The 23970-nt window shown below is 24.3% G+C and overlaps 3 protein-coding genes across 4 annotated transcripts in view; 2 read left to right on the forward strand and 1 right to left on the reverse strand.

The window, feature by feature from the left end:
* The window catches only part of LOC126894734 (uncharacterized), a 35406-nt gene extending 31679 nt beyond the window's left edge, over positions 1-3727 (forward strand). Inside the window, exon 4 of one of the 2 annotated variants that reach the window (XM_050665954.1) lies at positions 3124-3721. In XM_050665954.1, the coding sequence (XP_050521911.1) occupies positions 3124-3330 (207 nt within the window). In that variant the 3' untranslated portion in view covers positions 3331-3721. Of the gene's footprint in view, positions 1-3123 lie in introns of both variants that reach the window. The other variant, XM_050665956.1, reaches the window with a different exon arrangement.
* Positions 3728-4006: 279 nt separating this feature from the next.
* LOC126894735 (5-formyltetrahydrofolate cyclo-ligase) lies at positions 4007-9619 on the reverse strand. Its single transcript, XM_050665957.1, has 4 exons — positions 9344-9619; positions 8073-8200; positions 7799-7926; positions 4007-4295 (listed from the first exon to the last, which is right to left on the reverse strand). The coding sequence occupies exons 1-4, from the start codon at positions 9452-9454 to the stop codon at positions 4066-4068; spliced, it is 597 nt and encodes a 198-aa protein (XP_050521914.1). The 5' UTR covers positions 9455-9619; the 3' UTR covers positions 4007-4065.
* Positions 9620-13926: 4307 nt separating this feature from the next.
* LOC126894727 (polycomb protein Sfmbt-like) lies at positions 13927-23759 on the forward strand. The gene is made up of 16 exons (XM_050665941.1): positions 13927-14173; positions 15003-15145; positions 15990-16233; positions 16325-16527; positions 16593-16835; positions 17202-17331; positions 17485-17619; positions 18899-19016; positions 19103-19221; positions 19281-19528; positions 19602-19826; positions 20909-21152; positions 21234-21349; positions 21404-21511; positions 22396-22524; positions 22622-23759. The coding sequence occupies exons 1-16, from the start codon at positions 14152-14154 to the stop codon at positions 22760-22762; spliced, it is 2568 nt and encodes an 855-aa protein (XP_050521898.1). The 5' UTR covers positions 13927-14151; the 3' UTR covers positions 22763-23759.
* Positions 23760-23970: the final 211 nt, after the last annotated feature.

Here is a 23970-nt window from a genome sequence, read left to right on the forward strand (position 1 = left end):
ACCGTTATTGTTTCATCGCGTATTATTCTGACGACTGGGTACACACAATACACATACGAGTGCACATGGATAATTATGTGAAGGTAACCGATGCATAGTGTTGTGCTATTGCTTCAACCGCTGTAATAGGTATACAATGTATGCTACACGTGATGAACGTAATCCTACGATATGTGTGTACAATGCACTTTATAATTTGTAAAAATTAAGAAGAATACGGTGCAGGTAAAGATTTCAATTTTTTTCGGAAATATATAGAATTTGTATTAATTAGACTTGAAAAGCAAAAAAAAAATGTCAAGTAGCAAAAAGTATACTCGGTTATGTCTTATTGCTGTATCTTAATGTTATGCAATACGCGTTGACACGCTGAACATGCACCCGTGTAATAGTATATTGCCTAAGTTACTCCTGTAAAACCAGTTCAATTCTTTCAAATGTTGTTCAAGTATCTTTGCTTGTAATATTTATTTTATGAAATCGAACGAGAATACAAATTGTTATAATTATTATTAGCCATTAACTAAATTATCATACAACATCAACTTTATATTCCGACTACTTGGTGTCGGCTTTACTTTACAATGATTCGACAGGATTTTTACACTAAATGTCAACCTGACGCCACCTCATTGTGGTCGAGGGAACCATAAAGGAACAAGGTGTGTGTCTCTATTAAAATTCACATATGGTCATCCATTCGAGAACTAACATCGCAGCTAAACATTAGTGCTAAGGGGCAGCAACTGAATGACCCATTGCACAAAAATTTAATTATATTTGATAAAAATTTGCCTTTGGTTAAGGTAGAATGCGAAACTTCTACAAGAATTTTGATGATATTTCCAGAATAGGTAGATAAAGTGAATAAAAGTTAAGATTATTAGAGATAAAAATGTCTTTTGAATCTAGCCATTGAGTTTAATTATTTAGTAAAAAAAATATTTGGTACTACACAGTAAAAATATTTATACATTTTTATATATCATACAATTTTTAAAAGTCACATTAGTCGCTCTATTAAAAGTTCACGAAATCATCGTATGATTTTAATTTGTTATTTATATTTATTTACCAGCATAATTTCAATTTTCCACGGATAGCTAACATTAATTCATAAGTTTTAAACGTTATAGTTTACATTATTCATATTTTTGACTACATAATTATTAAATGAATCGTATACATTAAAAAGTTACAATTCATTTTGACAAGTATGGCGGATAAGAGTACTACTTATATAATTGTATTAAACGCACGAATTATACGTCCTTAAAATGGGTTTCTGGAAAGGATTAAGTGTGAAGCAAAGAGTATAATAAAAAAACAGAAACATTTATTGGAAAATGTGAGAAGTAGTGTAATTGAAGGTTAAGGACTATTGCACCATGAATAAAGCTAGTGCAATATCGACCTGATGTCTTGAACAAATTATGTAATATAATAATTCAATTTGTTCAAAATAATAACTTAAACATATTTTTAAACATTTATATTTGTAATAAAAAAATTAAAGTTAGTTCATTACTTACTAGTTAAATAAGTCAAAATACTCGAGATTGTTTTAGTACATTATTATCTTCTAATTTCTGTTTAATTTGTTTTAACTATTAAAAAATATATCATAATTTATTAAATTGGTATATAAAAAATTATGCTCGGATTATTGTTCACATGAACAAAAATTATCTTAAATTGTTTAAAAAATGTTATTAGGTGACCTAACAACGTACGGATTAAAATTATTTAGCCAGTAAAAATAATTTAGTTACTATAGATCTTCTATAGATAACACAACCGTTGTGGTCCTTTATGTCGTAGCCTTTTAATGATTTCAATGTTATGTGTACAACAAATTGATATTGGTTATTCCAGTTAGCCACTATAAAGGAAGTTGTTAATCATTATTTTATTAAAAATTAAATTATTCAACACTCTTCAGCACATACTGTTACAGAATCCATCATCGTATTATAAATTTTTTTTATCATATTATAATTAAAATCGTGAGCGAGTGATTTTGAGTACTGTAAGCGGCCAACGTCCGGCACCGAAACAGTCACAGCTATGCGATGAAATCCAATTTTCGAGTACCAAACGGGTCAACTGATTATGTACGTCCAGTAAAATCATCAGCATCGTTGTCATTCATTGCAAGACGCTCGCTCTCATCGACAGCAACCTTGATCGTCTACTGCTGGTCCTTATGTTATTCCACACGCCCAATCTCATATATGTAATGATAAACCAGAGTTCTGGATATCATTTTATAACTGTTCCGTGCATTGACTTTTGCACAGCTTTACTGACTTAAAGATATGCACATGGCAAGTCTTTTGCTACTCTTACTTGTCTGGCCGAGTCACCCCAAAATACATTGGCTTGGCGTCACAATCTTATATTTTTAATCACTCATTTTGCAAAACTGCTTACAATACGTCAATTATTTAGTTGAATTTTTTTTTTTCATCTATTCATCGCTAATCCTCTCGAGGGGAATTACAACCTCCCAACCAACGCCACTGACCACTTTAATATATTTATGTTCAAATACTCAATATCTAATTCTAATAGAATTAATATAATTACTATATTCAATCATTTATTTCTATAAAAAAATAATTGCAATTTTATAACATTGTAGAACGAGTTTTAATCCCAGTGATTTTAAAATGATGAGTATTTAGTAATACTGCGATTGAGATCCAATTAGAACCAATGGATAACTGCCCTTACTGCCTCTCGGAACTGTCCCTTAACCTAAAAATAGTTATAGTGGAAAGTTCCGTTTATTCTAGGAAAATGCTCATAAAATTCAAATTTATGCATAATTAGTAATTAGTAATCATCTCAAAAATTATGTGATAGAAAAAATCTAAAACCAGATTTGGAATCAGTGTCGATTTTCATCTAAAATTGCAAACAAGAAAAAATGTCTTATTACTTATTGCCCCGTGTCATCATTGTTAATATTTGAGTCTATGTTATCGCACTCAAGTATTTAATTATTATTTAAACGATTCATTTAACTGTTCATATATCCCCCTGACAATTCCTACTAAGTATAAGTGTCATAATTTTTGTCTTCAATAATTTCACCAACATCGCAATTGTTTTTTCTAGGATTGCGGAGCAGTATTGCGCGGACTTCAATTTACGTTGGATCCACAACAGGCAGAGAAGTTAATGCAAAAGATGAAAGTCGGAAAGAAACAACGCTGTTGGTGTCGAGTTATAACTGCGTTATTAGGTTTAATAATGTTTTTAGTGTCCGTTGTCACTGTTAGTCTTGCTCTATCCAGAGGACAAAAGATGTTTGGCTCTCTTTGAATGTTTGTGATCGATTACAAAACTATAATATCATATTTAAAAATATTTCAATGTATCATGTGTCATTCCCTTTTTGTGGACTATACTAAATTAATGCCAGTGCTGTTAAAAATAGTTCTGGTTTGATATCATATAATATGTATCTCATTTTCGTTATTTTATAAAATTATCTACAATTTTTGTTTAAATATTTATTTATAGGATATTGTGAAACGTAATACACATGATGTATTTCTGTTCATTATTTTATATTAATGCCTAATGTATCTTTCATAATTTTATGAATAATGTTTTGTTAATTTAGTACCTCGGCTATATAATAAATTAACTTAATGTATTGTGTTATTTTATATTATTATTGTAATTATTTATATCCATATACTATTGATATTAGTATGTAATTAACGCTCAGAAATTAAACTATAAATGTCTTTTATATGATTTTTACACAAATATAGTTTTCAAGTAATTAAGTTAAGTTAAATCAATCATTACAGCATTCTATCATGTAGACATTAAATAATTATTTTTAACTTTTCTAAAAAAATAATTTAAAATAATGGTCAATTAGAGATATATTTTAATATTTAAAAATTATTTTGATAAAATTTATTACTAGAAATACCCAATTATACATATAAAATATAAATAAATAAATAGTAACAGACTTTAAAAATACTTTTTAGAAAACATTGTTTATTTTTATTTACTCATAAAACAATAAATAATAAAAAATCAATCCATATCTGGATAAATTACTAAATCTAATACACTATCATGGTCTGCCATTGGAATTTCTACAACAATTTGCTGTCTGAATGCTAATCCAATCGTTATTAAATTATTTTTAGGGTATATTTCTTTGTAAGATTTAATACATTTATCATAATAACCTTTTCCTCGGCCTATACGTTTTCCATCTTTTGAGAATCCTAATCCTGGCAAAATAATTAGATCTAATCCTCCTAAAAAATAAAAGCAATCTATAATTTATAATTTTAATAATAATTTTAAACTAAAGAAATAATAATTTAATAATTATAATTTATAATTTTAATAATAATTTTAAACTAAAGAAATCACCAAGGTAAATTAAATGAATACCAAAGTATTGAAATTAAATATTAATACAACAATTTATTAAAAAAGAAGCCATTTTTTTAGAGGCAAATGAAAAATGGTATACAAGGAAAATGAATAATCATATATCACTAGATTTTTCCTAAAATAATTGAAATGTTGAACATTTATTTTTGGCTTTGTTGAGTAGTATTTATTTTCGATTTATGAGTGGTTCAATATTTTTTAGGTCAACTCATTATCCCTTATAAGTGGTATTAATTTAATTTTTTTAAATAGTAACACATATATTTACTATCTTTAAATGATCTAATTAAGAAAATGATTGGTTAATAACATCTTTTGAACTAGTAGTTCAAGAATTACAAGGAAGTTATTTTGTCTTGTAACTATTCAAAAGTGGGTAAAATGGACAAAACCTAGTAAATTATAACTTTATAATACAATACGAAATTATTCCAAATTAATGCATGTCTTAGACCAGTTCTTACAAAACATAATTAATGTTAATAATGAATTGTTTTTGCTTTATTTGTGTGTACTATTTCAATTGTTATTTCATCAAACCTCAAGGTGAAGCAGTTAATGATTTTGTAACAGAATTAACTTTAAAAAAATGATTGATCTATTGGGTAAATTTGATAAAATCATAGTATTATTCATTTTTCTATCTAATAGGATTCTTTAATGATATCAAAATTTTGATACTATATCGATATTGGTAACATATTGGTATAATATTGATATTTTTGATAATAATATCTTATATATGATATAAAATATTTACAATATTTCAATATCAATGTATAATAAGATATATCAAGATACAATTGCAGAATTTTTACTTTTCATATGAAAATATATCAAGTGAGCTTAACATTTGTTTTGAGTCTTTACTTAAAGTTATTATTAATATATTGATAATTAATACTGTATTTAAAACAATTTCTCTGTAGAGCTATTTGTGAAGGACCTATTTATTTTTAGTTATGAAAATGTATTAATTTAACTAATGATAATGAAAATTGTAAATTATATTTGTTTACTTTTTCTATTAAATTATGAATTCATTCATTTTGTTAAAATAATTATAAAAATTTGATTTTGCCCAAGGTATTTTTTTTTCATTCATTTTATCTACCTTTACAAAACCAATCATATTTCCTGGATTATAAAAATTTTTGTACTTAGGTGAGAGGACTAACATAATAGAAAAATGTGCTTGATGGTAAAATTAATATAAACCTCACTTCCAATCTTTATCAAAATCAATTCGAAACTTGTTATTGACCAGTCATTTTCTATTATATAAACAAATTAAATATGTATAAATATATAATATTAAGCCATTAAAAAAAATTAGGTTAATTTAATTATAAAGTATAAATGAAACTAAAAAATATTTACTCATTGATAAATCAAGAAACAAATATTACTTAATAAAATCAAGAAAAAAATTCTCAGAATTTTTTTTTAATTGTAGGAAAATTTAGTGATCAACAACAAAACAATCACTTTGAATAAAAATATTTAAAATAAGTTTTGACTTTTAAAATACCTATAGTTTTAGTTATACGCAAACCTATGTGGATGACTTAGTTATATCAGTTAGTGGGTAAATTCCCAGACACTATTATAGACTTAGCACAACAAAGACTAAACCCTATACATATATGGTGTAGTAAGTATGGTCTATCTGTTAATTCAAATAAAGCAGAGGTTGTTATGTTCACTAGAAGGAGAACAGGACTAGATAGTCTTAGCACTCTTACTCTAAATAGACAAGAAATTAGCTTAAAATCGGAAGTAAAATACTTAGGTATTATCTTAGATAATAAGCTAAAATGGAAATCACATGTTGAGTCAACAATCAAAAAAGCGATGACCACACTGTGGACTTGCAGCAGAGCCTTGGGAAAGACATGGTGTCTTAAACCAAGAGTTATGTATTGGTTGTACACTTCAGTGATTACACCTATGATATTGTATGGTGCCCTAGTCTGGTGGACCAGAACAGCACTCGTTACAGCTAGAAAAGAACTAAGTCACATACAGAGAATGGCTGCCATAGCCATCACTGGAGCATTAAGAACTACACCAATGGTCGCATTAGAGGCACTTATCGGATTGCCACCTCTGCATCTAGAAGTTAAAGCTCACGTCAAAGCCACAGCACTAAGATTCCAAAACTTAGGTACTTGGACTTTGGAAAGTAACACAGCAAAACATGATAAAATAATAAAAGAGATAGACAAGGGCTTTTTGGAATACCCCTTGGACTATATCAAACCGATTCTTAAGAATAACATTCCTTGCAAAGTGGAAATCATTACACGTAGAAAATAGAATATTAACTACCTGACTGAAAAAGGAGGATTTGTAATATATACAGATGGATCCAAAAAATCAGGTAAGGTAGGTACTGGCATTTGGGGTCTAAAGCCACAAATAAATGTTAGCATGTCATTGGGCACAACACCCTCTGTTTTCTAAGCAGAGGTGATGGCGATAATAGTAGGGATTCAGAACCTGCTGATATATAAGAATAAGAAAATAACTATTTTAAGTGACAATCAAGCGACTTTGAAAGCACTTTGTAATGATTGGGTGAATTCAAAGCTTGTCCTCGAATGCAGGGAAACTTTTGAATCACTATTGAGGTTCATCAAAATTACACTAGCCGTGGGTATCAGGACATAACGGTGTCACTGGAAATGAAAATGCTGATTTTCTAACCAGGAAAGCAGCAAAGAACACCTATGTTGAACTAGAACAGATGGGAGGACTCACGGAGTAATAGCTCAAAGTGCTACCTAAGAATTGGTGCTGAGAACAACACAGGAAAATCTGGAAGTACTCAGTACCTAGACAATCTAAAATGTTTATCAAGACCCTGGTGTACTGCTAGGTGATCTTAATAGCATGAATAGACATCAAATAAGCACTTTGGCTGGTCTACTGACAGGACATGGTCACTTGCTTAAACATCTTTATACAATGGTGGTATTGAAATCACCATTGTACAGAAATTGTGGAGTAGAAGAGGAAGACTCATTTCACATTATGTGCGAATGTGAAGCCTTGTCCACACTAAGATCAAACTACTTGAGTAAATCTTTTCTTGAAAAAGAAGATATTAAAAACCTAAGACCCAGAGAGATACTTAATTTCGCCGGAAAGACAGGACTTTTTGGTAATCCATAGGGGTGACTTGATGGTCTACCCTTATACAATGATAGGTATAATGTAACAACACTTCAGTGATAACACTTAGGTGGGTAAACCGAATCAAGACAATTCAGTATGAGGTGCGCACAATGGACCAGCAGGTCTGAGTGCATGGTCATTATGTCCATCTCAATAAAAACTAAAACTAAAAAAAAAATACCTGTAAGTAAAGCATCTTCTCTTATATCATTATCTGCAGGTTGTGAAATATTCCATTTAGTTTTTGGTAAATTTTTAATATCGTTGATTGACTTGACTTTTACCATACTCATACCATTTTCTCTATACCTGTTAAAATAATAATAAATTTTAACTATTAAGTAATAAAAATGCACAATGGACCAACAGGTCTAAGTGTCCATCTCGATAATAACTAAAACTAAAACTAAACTAAAGTAATGAAAATAGTCAAAAATTAAAAGTAAAAAATATACTTTGGTATGAAACAAGATTTGGCAGAAACAAAAATGTTTTTAATAATATCAATAGTTTGAACTTCACTATTCATGCTTAAATAAACTGATATTCTTTTACTATTTTTGTATAATGGATTGTCCAGTACCTAGAAAATATTTTAAATTATGCAACAACAAACATAATACTTATTACTAGTTATTATTAACAACTTATGGTTCTAAGTTACTTTTTTAAGACTATTTAAAATAAGGCAATTTTCAATTACCACTTTATATTGTAAAACATTTACTTTTTTTAAAGCAGAAATTTTAAAAATGAACAAATGTGCCATTTTACTCAAGCAACCTTTTTAACCTATATTAATCCTTCATTTATTTTACTTCCAATTTCCATTTACTTAATTCGTAATACATATTAATTAGCATAGAGGGAGATGCTAATGTGACAATTTTACTCGTCTGCGGCCCGGAGCTACTAACATCGAACTAACAAAAGACAGTTGTATTGTGCCATTATAGATTAATCTTTAACTAAAAGAAATATGCAATATTTTGATATAATATAAGGGGGATAAAAATTTTTTTTTTTGTAAGCACTATTATAGTAAAATCAATTATATAATATAATTATGATATATTTCTGTTGTCTACTATTTTATGATATTGCAAAAATATTAGCTTGTAATAATTTAAAAAAAAACATAATTTTTTTTTAAATCTTCTATTAGGTATAATTTTTAAATAACTAAAAATATATATTTACACTGAAAGAAAAGATAAAGTAGATAATTATATATTAATTTTACAAATGTCCTTATTATTAACTGTAATAATTATATTATCTTTATATTTTAAAATTATTTTGTTGTTAAAACTATAAAAAAAAAATTGATTTGTTCTTTTCTTATTAATAGTAAAATAATTCTAATTGAAAGTATAGATAAAACAACCTAGTTGTCTATTTTTAGAAGCATTTTTTTAAAGAAATACAAAATAATAATTTTTATTTTTAAATTAAATAAACAAAAAACTTTTAATAATTTCATGGCAATTTAATATTTTTCAAGAATTTTTAAAAAATGTTAACATATTTAATTATTAAACCCTTATAGAATATCAACAACAAAATTAATGTAAGGTATATAAAATTAGTACTTTCGGTTAATTTCATACAAATTATAGCCAAATGAGTATTTAAAAAATTTAAAACAATCATACAAAAATCAATTTCAGGCAATAATATTTTAAAATTTAATTTCATTATTAATTTTATATGATTTCATACATACTTTATTAGTTATGATTTTAGATTGTTCATTTATTTCTTTGGCAGTCATTTCTGACAATTTCCATTTAAGTTCTTTTCTTAAATTGCTTTTGGCGATTTTTAAAAGATCCATTTCTTATTTAAATAGATACACTAACAACCAAAATTACTCATTTGTATATTTAAAAATAATTGTTAATGACCAAGACTACATTTAACGTTAATTATTAAGGTGAGTTCACTAACAAGTGATCTTTAAATATGGTCAAATAAATTAATAACGAGAGAAGTAATCAGCTTACTGATAATATCAATGCTATCACATATATATATATATATAATTTGTATGAATCAAACAGGTACCTAGAAAATTCAGTTTACATTCAACTTAAAATTAAACTTAAATTTAAATTTTAGAACTAATACTACGCTGTATCAAAGAAATCTCAAATAGTTAACGATTAGTTATAAAGTTATTTCAAGGTAAAGAATCATAATTTTCAAAACACTAGAGAAATAATCTATTATCAATATAAGTTCCTAATGAAATAGCTTCATAAGTTCGTGTAGAACTTACTACTTTTTAATTTAATCAATAGCTAATTAAGTAAATGTATTGAAAATAGAAGAAATAATCTTATAATGCATTATGATTTTAACAAAACAATTTTTTATTTTATTTCAAAAATAACACTTTTTTAAGGAACTTATTGTAAATAAATATTTTAACCTACAGTGATTCTTTTAATACTAACCACTCGATTTCTTATAAAAAATAATTTTTTGATCAATTTTTTTTCGGGTTTTATTAGTTGCATGTGTATTTATCTGTTTTCTTTTTATTATAAAATAAAATTACAATATGTTCAAAAAAAAAAAAAAAAATTACCGGTCGATAATAACTTTTAGACCAGTAATTCAAAAGTTATTAACAATTTAAAGTATTCTCGGCCTTACTCCTCCTTTTGTCTAGTTATAAAAATGTTAATAATTTTTAAAATACTAGTCCAAAAGTGGTTATCGACCAATAATTTTATTAATTACAGTATTTTCTATTTTTTAAGCTAATTAATTAAATATGTTTCTATTAGAAAAAATAAAGTTGACATTTTTGTCACGTATAAAGGATGAACACAAACATATTTTATAACAGATAAATGTTATGTTAAAGTACTATAACTTCTTAATAATGTAATATTGATAAAATAGAAAATAAAATTAATAGTATTGTGTGTGCCATCGTTTACCTTACTAATTAATAAAAAAAACTTTTGATAACATGAAATGCTGAGTAATGATAACAATACTCATTATAGTAATTAAATTTAGTATTGTAATTTTTACGAAGACATATAAAGTTGTTATATATTTCGTTACTTCCATGGAAAAAGCGTATTAAATTATAAGCAAGGCTGCGGAAGTTAATGATTTTTATTGACTAGTTGTAGTTGGTTTAAAAAATGTGTAACTTTACAGAATAAATGGCTTGATAAATTAATTTCACATGCTCATAATTTTATTTTACCAATATAATAAAACTACGAATACAAGCCCTAAGGTCAAATTTATTTATTTTTTAATATAATGTATCACATAAGTTTTAATTTAAGATACTTATAAAGTTGCCAGGATTTCGGGAACATTTTCAAATTTAAATTTAAAAAGTTAACTTTTTGCAATTAGGCCATTTTGAATCCCCCTAAGATCAATTAAAGGGTAAGATTTCTAAAAAAATATAAATCTAATAATAGGGAAATACATAAGGTATTTAAAAAAAAAATGCTTTAATTCATTAATTTTCATAAAATGTTAGCAGTTATAAGTAAAAAGAGTTTAAAATTTTTCAAAATTTACCGATTTCAAAGATCATATTTTTTTTTGAGGATTCCGCACTATCTAAGAACGAGGGAATTTTTCACATTTTCGATGGTAATGGCTTCAACTAAGTACAATTTGTAATTTTTATCGTTAATAAAAATCGGTTCAATAAAAGATGGAATAATTGGTAATAGACATACCATAAAAAACATTATAGTAAAATTAATAGTTTCTCAGTATCAATTTAACAAAATTATTTATAAAAGTTTTATGAGATTCACTCTGTATACATATAATCTTATCAGGTAATATAAATATGTAAATGATGAGCATAATCGATGAATAATATTTTGAATAAATTATGCCTAAACATTCATTATTGTTCCAAATTCTTTAACATATGTAACAATTTAATTTATCTTAGGTCACAATAACATAACATTGTAGCAGGTCGACAATTTCTTGTTAAAGTAAATAGTTTATTAATTCATATAATAACAAATAGAATATATGAAGTATGCAATTATATAGTTCATATAATGAATTACATAATTCTTCTCTTATGATTATATACAGTGTAAGACTTTTTCGCTAGTAAGAGTAGGTAATAAGCTCCTTAACTCTGTCCTATTAAAAAATTCTGTCTATGTTAATTCGCAAGTATAGTAATTGCAAAAATATTTTACGTTAAATTATATGCATTGACTTTTATTTAAAAGTTAAACATAAGTACAAATTAGGGGAGTTTAAATCTCTAAAATTTCAGAAATTCTATGTGTATTATACGAAAATTATTTTAAAGAAGAGGTAATAAGACATAATAAGGCTTTCTAAAAATTTTGTTAAAATTGTCTCCACGGAATTTATATTACATTTAACTTAAAAATAAAATATTTTTAAAGCAGTCAATTAATTTTATTTTTTTTAAATTGATTACTATTTTAAAGTATGAACATAAATTATTTATATGAAATTGTAATTTTAATACGAATATTTATAATTTTTATATTTTAGAGTATAAGTAATAATTTTACTTGGCTTATTAGATAAAAAAATGTATTCACAATATTTGTACACCTTGGTATTTGTGTTATACACATAGTGAACAAAATTTTAATTACTTTAATGTTATGGTTCACTGTTAATAAATAATTATTTGTAAGTAATCATTAATTTTAAATTTAAATTTATATTAAGTCTAATGGTGGAAACGTTTAAATGCTTTTAAATCAAAGAAGTATGAAATAAATAAGGTGCTCTATTATTATATGTATCTAAAATATAAACAAAAATAATCAAAGAGTTCTTAAGACAACTGATATTATTGAAAAAATATACTCATATGACAACGTAATACTTAACGTCGTTTGTAATGCCTCTATTATCTCTACCGTTGTAAACAAATAGTGGCTTATCCTTGACTAATAAATCTATTTAATAAAATACATTTTCCTAAATCATTTAAAAAATTTACTTAATAGCGAACTATATGCTGAAATTCAATAAAATTAATTTAGTATTGTTATAAATTATTGTTTTATTGGCGTGATTAATAAAGTAATCCTGAACATATCATTGTTATTAAATTTTATTTACGATACCAAAGAGAATAATTAAGATTTCTTTTACAGTTTAGGGTTATTAAAAATCTCATGTTCAATAGAAATGGGGATTAATAATTTTTTTATAAAATTGGAGATACTAAAAATAGCTAATTTCCAAATTAATAAACGAACGAAAAAAATAATTTCTATAATATACTAGCAAACATTACATAAAACAAAAATAAAAATTATTTTAAACAATTTTTTTCTTTACTTAATTATTTTCTTTGTTTGATATTTATTAAAAATAATAAAATTAGTTAATTTAAAAAAAATAATTAAGTTAAACCTCAAAAATGATGTATTAAACTTTACTAAAGTTAATTAATTAAAAAAAAAATAAGTTATACTAACCCTATATCACAAAAATCATTAAAAAAAACAGCTGATAAAGGTATTTTGAAAACAATATTTTCATCAATGCCAAACAGATACTTGAAATTTAGTTTTGTTTATTTAATTGATTGATTAAATTTGTTTGGTCATAAATTTTCTCGTTTTTAGAATCAATTGTGTATTTTGTATACAATGCGACCAAATAGTTTTATTTTATTTATCATCTAAATACTTCAAAAACTTAATAAAAACTATTAAAAGAGAAAAAGACAAGAATTCTATATTACTAAATATTTAAATAAAAAAAAGTTTTTTATCCTTCAATTATTTTTTATAAAATAAAAAATTTTCACTTGGTCATTTTTTGCAAGACGACAACGATAATAAAGTATATTATAATCAATTGTGGGGAGATATATATTTATACACCAAATTTTCTAATTATTAAATATATCCATTTTCAGTATTATCGTACTATAACTTTCAATTTATTGATTATTAATATTATTTATATGACTGTTAAATTTAAAAACAAGTCAACCTAGAATTAGGTATTGGCATTATTAACAAAACACATAGTTTTACTTTAATTAAGTTCATTAAATAATATGTGATGCAATTTGTAATTTAAGTTTTTAGGGTAATTAAATATATAAATAATTCTAAGCACAACGGTTTCGACGAAAATTATCTTAACCAAGGTACGAGATTGCCGCGTTACTCGCGTTATCTTTGGTTTTATCAACGTATGCTATCCACTGTTTTGTTATTAACAGCCGCTTTACCCCACTTCTCCTACAATTTTCATCGAACACATTGTTATCATCCAGGACAAGCGTATGTTTTTGTAATAATTCCTTGTTTTTCTCCTCAATTTTTTTTTGTATTTAGGTCGTGTTTTTCTTTTTGATTACTACTATTGTTAATTTAATTTGCTCATGATTTCGTTTAATATCAATTAAATTTATAATTTCTAGTTCTGTATCTATTAACTGTCGTCTTACCATCTAAAACATGTTTTTATGAACAATACAATATATGACTATATTAATGATTTCTTTACAAAACAATTATGGACTATCCTGTTCACGAAGGTAATATTAATTTAATGCGTATAAATATTTTATAAAATAAACATAACTCTTTAAGATTGTTATTAATGATAATAATTAATTTTTTTAATGTTTTATTTTTTATACATGATGTATAATTCTGTGTTTTCTAATAATTGATTATCTTATGTATAATTGCTATCTACATGTTTTTAAAGCATATAACAAATTTTGCTGCTTACATAACAATTTATATAGAAAAACTCAAATGTTTACTGACTTTACTTTTTTAAATTCTTTTAATAACTAAATTACACCTTTAAATATTGAATTAAATCCAATTATTGATGAATTATAGAAAATTTACTCCATATAATTTTTTTTTTTATTACATTTGAAAGATTAAAAATTACCTTAATATTTTTATTATCTTTTTTAAAAAATTCACAATAATTTAAACTAATTAAGTTGTAGCTTGAAGAATTTATGTGTAATTTTCAACCAACACATATCTTCATTTTAATTATTGTAGTTTAAGTAAAATTTTCTTGAAATTTTTATACTATCATAATTATCATGTACACTCTTTCTCATATTTATTTATACAAGTGTGTTAACCTGTATATGTTATTAATGTTAGTCTGTGTAGAAGTATGAATATATATATATTTGTGAAATAAAAAACACTTATTAATTATTTGGAACTGTAAGTCGTACAAAACACATGTCAAATTATAATTTAGTAAACTATTATTATTTTGACTTTGATTACTTATTTTATAATAACTTTATGTTATTTAATTTTAATTGTACTAAATAACTATTAAGTTTTGTCTTGATCCATTTAAATAAATTAAAAATATTTCTCTAGATCATATGAATTTTGTATGGATGAATGGGAATGATGTTTACATGTCTCAATCTCAAAATGAACATACTTTAGGAACAACAGCTATTGATCCTGTTTTTTATGAAAATACAATACCACCATTAGAAACTTTACAATCTAGAATTGTGAGTAATATATTTATAAAATATATCCAATATTTATAGCTCATTTTATACTAAAATTGACTGTTACTACTGCAATTTATAATCTAGTGAATCAAATTTTTATCAGGCTGGTAGAATTGTTATAATGAACTTGTTGATTACAAGTGGTGTCAATTATAAAACAAAAGTGTAACTGAATGAATTAATTTATTAGTGTCCTAAAGTATTATGACAAGTCCAAATCTTGCTTGAAATGTTTACGGATGTAATTGTTTTTCAGTTATCAGATGATAATTGAAAACATGGTTATATCTGTAAACATTTCAAGCAATACGACAATCCACGAAAGCTTTATCACATTCATATGAAGTCCAAATCTAATAAACAAGAATAAATATAAAATGAAGGTGTTCAATTTTATACTTCTAAGTTAATAACATACATTTTTGTTGCTGAGAACCAGAAGGGTTTAGTCCACTTTTATCAAATTTCACTTATTGGTATTTTACTATGTGAAATTTTATCATCTTTTTATCTTCATTTATATTAAATGATAAACATTAATATAGATATGGATAAATTAAATTAGTAGTTTTTGTAGTCTTATGAAAAGAAAAAAAATGTTTCTTTACTTCTCCTGTAAAGTAATAATATTGAACTTAGACTCAGGAATAAATTTATATAACATGGGTTTCTTAAGTAGTAATGTAATAGTATTTCATATTCTAAAATATAAATTAAAATTCAGAATAGAGAGTACTGGTAGTGTATCAATTATAAAGGTTTTAGCGCATTTTTTTTTTATATAGTAGCACATTGTATCATTCCATATTGTTTATATTTTTTAATTTTTCATTGATTTTAGGACTTAAACAATTATGTTTTTTATGAGCAGTCAAAAGATATTGAAAATACTTCTGGTGCATGGAACTATAAAAATAATGAAGAAAATCAAATAAATGAAAGTTTTATAACTGAGAAAAGAGTACATGGCTCAAGTTCTCGTAAAATTAAACCTGTACTGAATCCTGCACTTAAGTTAAAGACTCCCATTGCATATCAAAGAGATTCTGATCCTAATATGCTACCTATTGAAAAAGAAGGAAGAGGTGATTTTTAAAAATTTAAATTAAACTTAAAACTATCTTCTTTATTTTGTATTGTTACAATTAACTTTATTTATTTTATGCTACATTTTAGCCGTTTGTGAAAACTGTGGAGCAATAGGTGTCAAACATTCATTTTATACAAAACTTAGGAATTACTGTAGTCAGGCTTGCGTAAAAGCTGCATTAGAAAAATCTGAAGCTCTAGGTGAATCAACAGATCAATCTGTTTCAGAAGAACATGATATGGTTTCATTATCTAATCAACCAATTGTAAAATCATCATTGAATGATTCGGTAATTATAATTGCTACCCAATAATTTATCTTATTTGATCATTTTTATATTTATTGACAATTTAGGTTAATCCAGACATCAATAATTTTCTTAATCCTGTTCCAAATAATCAAACAACAACACAACAATCAATCATTGACAAAGAGTCAGATGATGAATCAATATCTTTTGTGACATATCCTACAGATGATGATCTTCTGTATCCTCCTGACAAGAGACCATGCCAACCATTGCAGCAAACTTATGACTGGATCAAAGCATTAAACTGTAGCAGTTTTCAAGCTGCCCCTGTACATTGTTTTCCTTATGTGAGATATGTTATTTTATTAATAATAGAAAATTACAATAATACTTAAGAGCTATAAGTTAAGATGTAAAATTAAATTAGATAGTAATAAATAAAATTTAAGTGTTGATTTATAATTTTATTTCAAATCAATTTCATTTGATAATATCTTTTTTATATGGATTAATTATTTTGTAAAAATTAATTATAATTACCTTTATTGTATAAAAATCAGATGAGAGACATGTCATATTTATTTTACAAAAATAGTAATCCATGTCAATTTATAAGACTTGATGAAAAAATGTGAAATAGTTTTTCAAAATTTTTTCCAGTATTATTATTTATGTAATAATGAAAAATAATTGGAATATTGGTTTGTATATAGGCTCCAATGTCAGATTGTTGGGACGACATGGCTGTTGGTATTAAAGTAGAAGTAGTCAATACTGATTGTGATAATTTTAGTGAAGAATTTCCAGATTATTTTTGGGTTGCTTCAATAGTTTATATTTCAGGTAAATTACAACTTTAACTTAAAATACATTATCTTGGTAGCAAACAACACAAATTTATTATCATAATTTATAAATATTTAAATGTAATCCTATGTAGATAGCAGTTAAAATTGTACTGATTTTTATTTGTGATATATATATATATATATATAGGGTATAAAGCAAAATTAAGATATGAGGGTTATGAATCAGACGACACTAGTGATTTTTGGGTGAATTTATGTTCTACTCTAGTTCATCCTGTTGGATGGTGTGCAACAAGGGGTAAACCACTAATACCTCCTAAATGTAAGTTTATATTATAGCTTTTAAACTTAAAGAACGAAAAAAATATTTTATTTAAGTATAATATTCTAGTATAATATACAACATTATTAACATTCATTTTATTTTTGTTTTAAGTTTTAAAAACAAGCATTATTAATAAGGGAATTAATATTGAAATAATAATGAAAATATGCTGTAATGAAAACATTTTAAGTTTTTTTGCATCATAATTATATTTAAAATGTTATTAATTAAAAATATATTATAAAAGTTGTTATATTAATATTTAATTTATGTATATATTTATTAGGATTTTTCTACAATATTGATATCACTGAATTTTATCATTTTTCTGACAATATGGATTATTTTTGACATATTGTGATAATCGACAAAAAAAATTTAAAAAAAAAAAAACAACTGTTTGAATTTTGGTCACTTTGTTATAAAATACATATTATTTGATATTAGGCCAAAAACAGTTTGTGAAAATCATCTAAACATTTTTGGCATTAAAATATATCATGAAGTATAAAACTGAAATAAGATGAAAAATGGTATTATTTGATACAAAATTCTATTATTGGATTAAGTTTTTTATTATGATATTGTTGTTATTCCTATTTTTAACGAAACATAAATAAAGAAATGTATGAGACAAATAGAAGATATACAGCAATAACTGGTAGAAACTCAATCTGAAAAATAAAATGAAATTATTGAGCCTAAAAAAAAAATCCCTATTATATAATAGTGATAAAGATAATGATGTTTTATTTTGTAAAAATTTAAATATTATTTTTGAAAAGAAAAAAAAATTGTTTTCAGTTATGTCTTAAAACAATAAATAAATAGCACTTATAATTTTTTTTTTATTTAGAACCAAAACACTGAAACTATAATAATATTATTCAAAAAAATACAAATTCGTACATTTAAGATAACTAATTTATAATGATAAAGTCAATGTGCCCTAATATTTATTATATTTATTAATAAAATTCATAAAAATTCTCTATTTATTTATTAAAAAAAAATAATAATGAATTAATAATTTCAAATTAATATCTTTTTTATTCCATTGAATTACATAATAAGATAATCTTACAATATTTGTTAAAATTTTGCTCTATTTATGTTATTTAAAAAAAACTTTTTAAACTATGAAAATATTATAAAAAAATTTAACCAATTATATAAAAGTAGTTTTAAAAACTATAATAAATTTAATTTAAAATGTTTTTGTTATAGTTTAAGTTTATATTTTATATTATAGTTCAACTTTAAAACAATTTTATAGCTATTCAATCCAAACATCATGATTGGAAAGACTACTTAGTCAAATGTTTGACTGGAGCACGAACTCTTCCAACTAATTTCAGTACAAAAGTTTTTGAGTCATTAAAATCAAAATTTAGGTAGATTGAAATAATTTATAAACTAATTTATAGTAAAGTATGATTTTTTCAAAGAATTCTTAAATTAAAAAAAATTGTATTTCCAGAAATGATTTAACATTAGAATTGGTTGACAAAGAATATATATCTCAAGTAAAAGTAGCTAAAATTTTAAACATAATTGGTAAACGGTTAGAATTAAGATATTATGACAATGAAGAGCAAGGTAAACTATTGTATTTTAAAATAAATAGACATTTAAAATGATAAACTTTTATGTTTTAGTATTTTGGGTTCATGAAAATTCACCTTTAATTCATCCTGTTGGTTGGGCTGGACGAGTAGGTCATAATTTGTGTGCACCAGATGAATATCAGGATAGAACGTCTAAAGGACTACGTGACAAAGATGATGCAACAGAAGATCTTTTCCCTATATCAATACCTTATAAATCTGGATTTCAAGTAGGAATGAAATTAGAAGCTATTGATCCTTTAAATCTTGCTACAATTTGTGTGGCAACAGTCATGAAGGTAAATAGACTTTATTTTATACTTATCACAATAAAGTTAAATATATACTTAATATCTAATTTTTTAATTCTAGGTTTTAAATGATGGCTATTTAATGATTTCTATAGATTTTTACAACAGTTCTTCTAAAGATTGGTTTTGCTATCACTGTAAATCTGCTAGTATAATGCCAGCTGGATTTTGTGATGCTCATGAAATAAATTTGAAACCTCCTCATAATTATGGGGATTCTTTTACATGGAAAAAATACTTGGAACAATCTGGCAGTATTGCTGCCCCTGATTATCTTTTTGATTTGGTAAATATACTAGAACATAGTGATACTTCACTCAAAAATTGATTGTGGTCAAATGATAAACATATTGATTATAATTTATAAAAAGTTGGCTCTCATACAAGTTGGCTCTCATAGCAAAAGTATATAAAAATTGAAGGGATTGACACAAAACTTTTTAGATAATAATTTGCTGTTAATTAAATGAATTGAATAAATGATCTGCAAAAAATTTTCATCAGAGTCAAAAATATACTTTTAATATTCAATTTTTCGTGTCAATTTCAAATCAGCAATTATATTTTTTCTATCATCAATAATTTTTTATATTATTACTAATTAGTTAAAAACTGTAGGATATAACTTAATAATAAATTACAAAGAAAAATTATTTAATTTTATAGATGAAACCTATTATTATATCAAACCTACTTTGACATTAAATACTTTAAAAATATTAGAAATGAATGATTTCAATTGTGTGGAGAAAGCTGGTTGAGCACCTTTTTTATTTGATAATGGGAAATTTTTTCAAATTTTGAGGGTAATGTCTTTGACTAGATACGATTTGTGATCTTTTGACCTACCATTGAAAGAAATCTTTTCGGTGAGAGCTAAAGAAAAGTGGTAATAGACACAAAAAAAAAATTCATCATAGTAAAGTTAATACTTTCTCAGCTTTGCATCAAAGTTAAAAGTTTTAAATGAGAGACTAAATGCAATAATAGTCAAACAATCAAAATGTGTAAATTGAGTTTATAACACAATATTATAAAAAATTAAAATTATTTAATTTATAATACTGTCAAATTTATATTTTTTGTTTTTAATTTTTTACTAATTTATAGCATTATTTGTATGCTTACATTGATACATTATAAATCATGCATGATAATGTAACAATATTTAAAAAACTTAGATTGATATTCTTAAGATGCATTAATATTTGATAGTTAACACATCAACAACACATAAATTAATTTTTTTTTTTAAATTGCTATTTTTGTGTATTCCAAAATAGTTTAAAATTTGTATCTTTTCCAAATATATTTGCTTAACCTTTAATGAACTGATTTAAACTTATTAAGTTACAATTTATTACCTAGGAAGTGCCTAAACATGAATTTAAAATTGGTATGAAACTTGAATGCACAGATTTAATGAATCCACATTTAGTTTGTGTGGCAACCATAGCGAGACTCGCAGGAAGACTCATTGAAGTACATTTTGATGGATGGGAAAATGATTTTAACCAATGGCTTGATTGTTGTTCACCTGATATCTTTCCTGTAGGTTGGTGTGAACTTGTGGGCTATAAACTAGAAGGTCCAATAAAACAATTTATAAATGGTAATGATGTTATAAAAACCGATCAATAAGATTAATGTTTTAGATTGACTTTAAATAAATTTAGATTAACCAATTTTTTAGAAACACGACCGAGTAAATCAAAAAGTAAAAAGTCTAAGAAAAGAATAGTTGTAAAAAAAATACCTTCATTAAATTTGATTACAAATCCTACTACTTCTTGTTATTCTACATTTGATGTAAGTATGAATTAAAATAATTTTTTATAATTTTTAGTTAAATTTTTTTTATAGTTGTGCCAATCATGGGCTGCAAACAATAAAATTTCATCTAATTGTGAAAGAAGTCCAGTGTCAGCAGCAGAACCGTTTGGGCCTGATCAGTCATTACCAATAGCTTGTGTAAGTTTTTTTTATTATTTGTTTTTAATAATAAAAATGATTTTTTTTTAATTTTAAATATTTTTAAGTTTTAAACACTTTTCTTACAAAATATTTTTTGATGGGTTAATAACAATTTTAGGACATGTAATTTTTGAGTTGATTGCATTTAATTTATAGAGTAGGTACAGCTTATACTGTTGTATATTTATAACTTATAAATAAAACTTTATACTGCACTTGCAATACATTACTTAAATTAAATTAATATAAATTACTTGTCCTAAAATTTTTATCAACTCTTCAACTTTTTTGTATAGAAGTGCTTAAATATTAACTGTTTTGAAATTTTGAAAAAAAAAAATATTAATAATTAAGATTTTAACATAGAATGTATGAATTATCAAAAATAAAAAACAATTATAGCCTAATGTATGTAAATTGTATCAAAAGTTATAAGAGTATATATATATTTATATATAGGATAGTTTATTAAGCATATTTTCTTTTTTTTGTTAAATAATGATTTTTTTAGTAAAAACTTATAGATTAAAATTAACATTATTTTTATGAACCATTGTAAATATAATGTTTATTGTGAAAAAACATTTTTTCTAAGGGTACTTTCAAAAGTTACCCCTAAAACATATTCATAGTAATGATTTTTCTTGTAGTAAATAGTTTATATAAATAAGTTAAATTTTTATAAAAAAAAAACATTTAAAGAAAAATAGAAGGTAGTATGCTTAATAATCATGTTGTATAAATAAAAAATAGAAAAACTTTTATAATTTTATTTATATTCTATTAAAGTGATCATTAATATATTTAATAATATTCACCTCTAAATTTGTTGAATTATATATTTTGAAGTTAGAGTATTAATTATGTCTTTGTGTATCCAGAATGTGGCTACTTTAAAAGAAGAATCATCTGATAAATCATTTTTAGAAAGAGATGCTGAGACATGGAGTGAAAGAGATGTTTCACAATTTTTAACATGTAATCATTGTACAGCATATTGTGGTGTATTTGTTAGTATCATATTGAAGTTTTATTATTGATTACTATCCAGTTTATAATTTTTAACTATAATTTAGTAATATTTATTAACATTAAACCATTTTATAGAATGTCAATGGTAAACAGTTGCTAAATCTTACCAAAGAAGAGATAATTCATATGACGGGAAACAAAGTAGGTCCATCATTGAAAATATTTGACCTAATCCAACAATTAAAAAACAAAACCAAAAAAAAGAAATATGTTTAATATTTTATCAATTTATTTTTTATGTTAAAAGATTTTGTTAGATCTTAAAAGTGAGATAGTATAAATAATTAGTTTGAGTTAGACATTCTTAATATTTAATTTAAAAACAGTTATACATTAGATTTATTACTTATTTAGTTAACTGTAAATTTATTTACATTTAAAAAGATTGTATGACACTAATTATAAAGTATAAACAAATTTAATTTATTTATAAGGCTAATATTTTTTTAATCTGTATAAATATATTTAAGTTTGAAGTTTTGATACGCTAATCAATGGGTATGCTTCTTGCTCAAATTCGTGCCCTAAGAAAAATATTTATATACCAATGTTAATAACTTAGAAAATAGATTTTTTTTTTTAAAGTGGAAGATTTACTCTTATGAATGTTTTTTGTGTATGACAATTAGTCTAATTTCCTAGTTATCTTGCATGTTTAAACTTTGAAACATATTTTTATATTACAAAGTTATATAAATATTTATTTTTTTCATTAAAATTTATGATAAGAAATTAAGTATTTTAGACTTGAAAGTCTTGAAAATTAGTTAAGTAGTTATAAAACGCTAAAATTAATTAAAATTACTACCTTTTTTGTGTTGTATGCCTTATTTTATTAGTATATATTTAATTTAAGCAATAAATTATTTAAATATATATTGTTAAATTGATACAGATAATTAATTTTCAGTTGTGACATATTCTGTTTCTTAATTATTGTTGTATGTATATTTTTCTTATAAAAGTAAATAATGTTTGGTAAAATTATGACTAAGAAAAATTATTTGTTATATGACAGAACAGTGATTTTTCTTATTCTTTGATGTCAGTGGCCTTTTTTGTAAGCATTATGTGATTATAATAATTGAATGTATTGTTAAGAAATAGATAATTGTATTATTTTTACGAAATTGTTTTTAATTCTTTCAGTTTAAAAGTGTATACTATTTAGAAGATATAATTAAACAAAATTTCCTGAACTGTTTTTTTGTAATATTGAATGACTTTTTTATTTTAGTCTAAAATTCGTGTTTTTTGTAATATAATAAAAAAAAACTCTTTTAGGTAGTCATATTTTTCAATTATTATTTCTATTCTGCTATTCGTAAATAATAATAAAGTGGGTTAATTGTAATCGTAAGCAGCTGATAAATGTAAACAAATAACAATAACATTATTGTCGGCGAGTTGTAAACGTCGTTTAT

The sequence above is a fragment of the Daktulosphaira vitifoliae genome, unplaced genomic scaffold, assembly GCF_025091365.1.
Source record: "Daktulosphaira vitifoliae isolate Bord-2020 unplaced genomic scaffold, ASM2509136v1 Scaffold_1, whole genome shotgun sequence".
Taxonomy (NCBI): Eukaryota; Metazoa; Arthropoda; class Insecta; order Hemiptera; family Phylloxeridae; genus Daktulosphaira; species Daktulosphaira vitifoliae.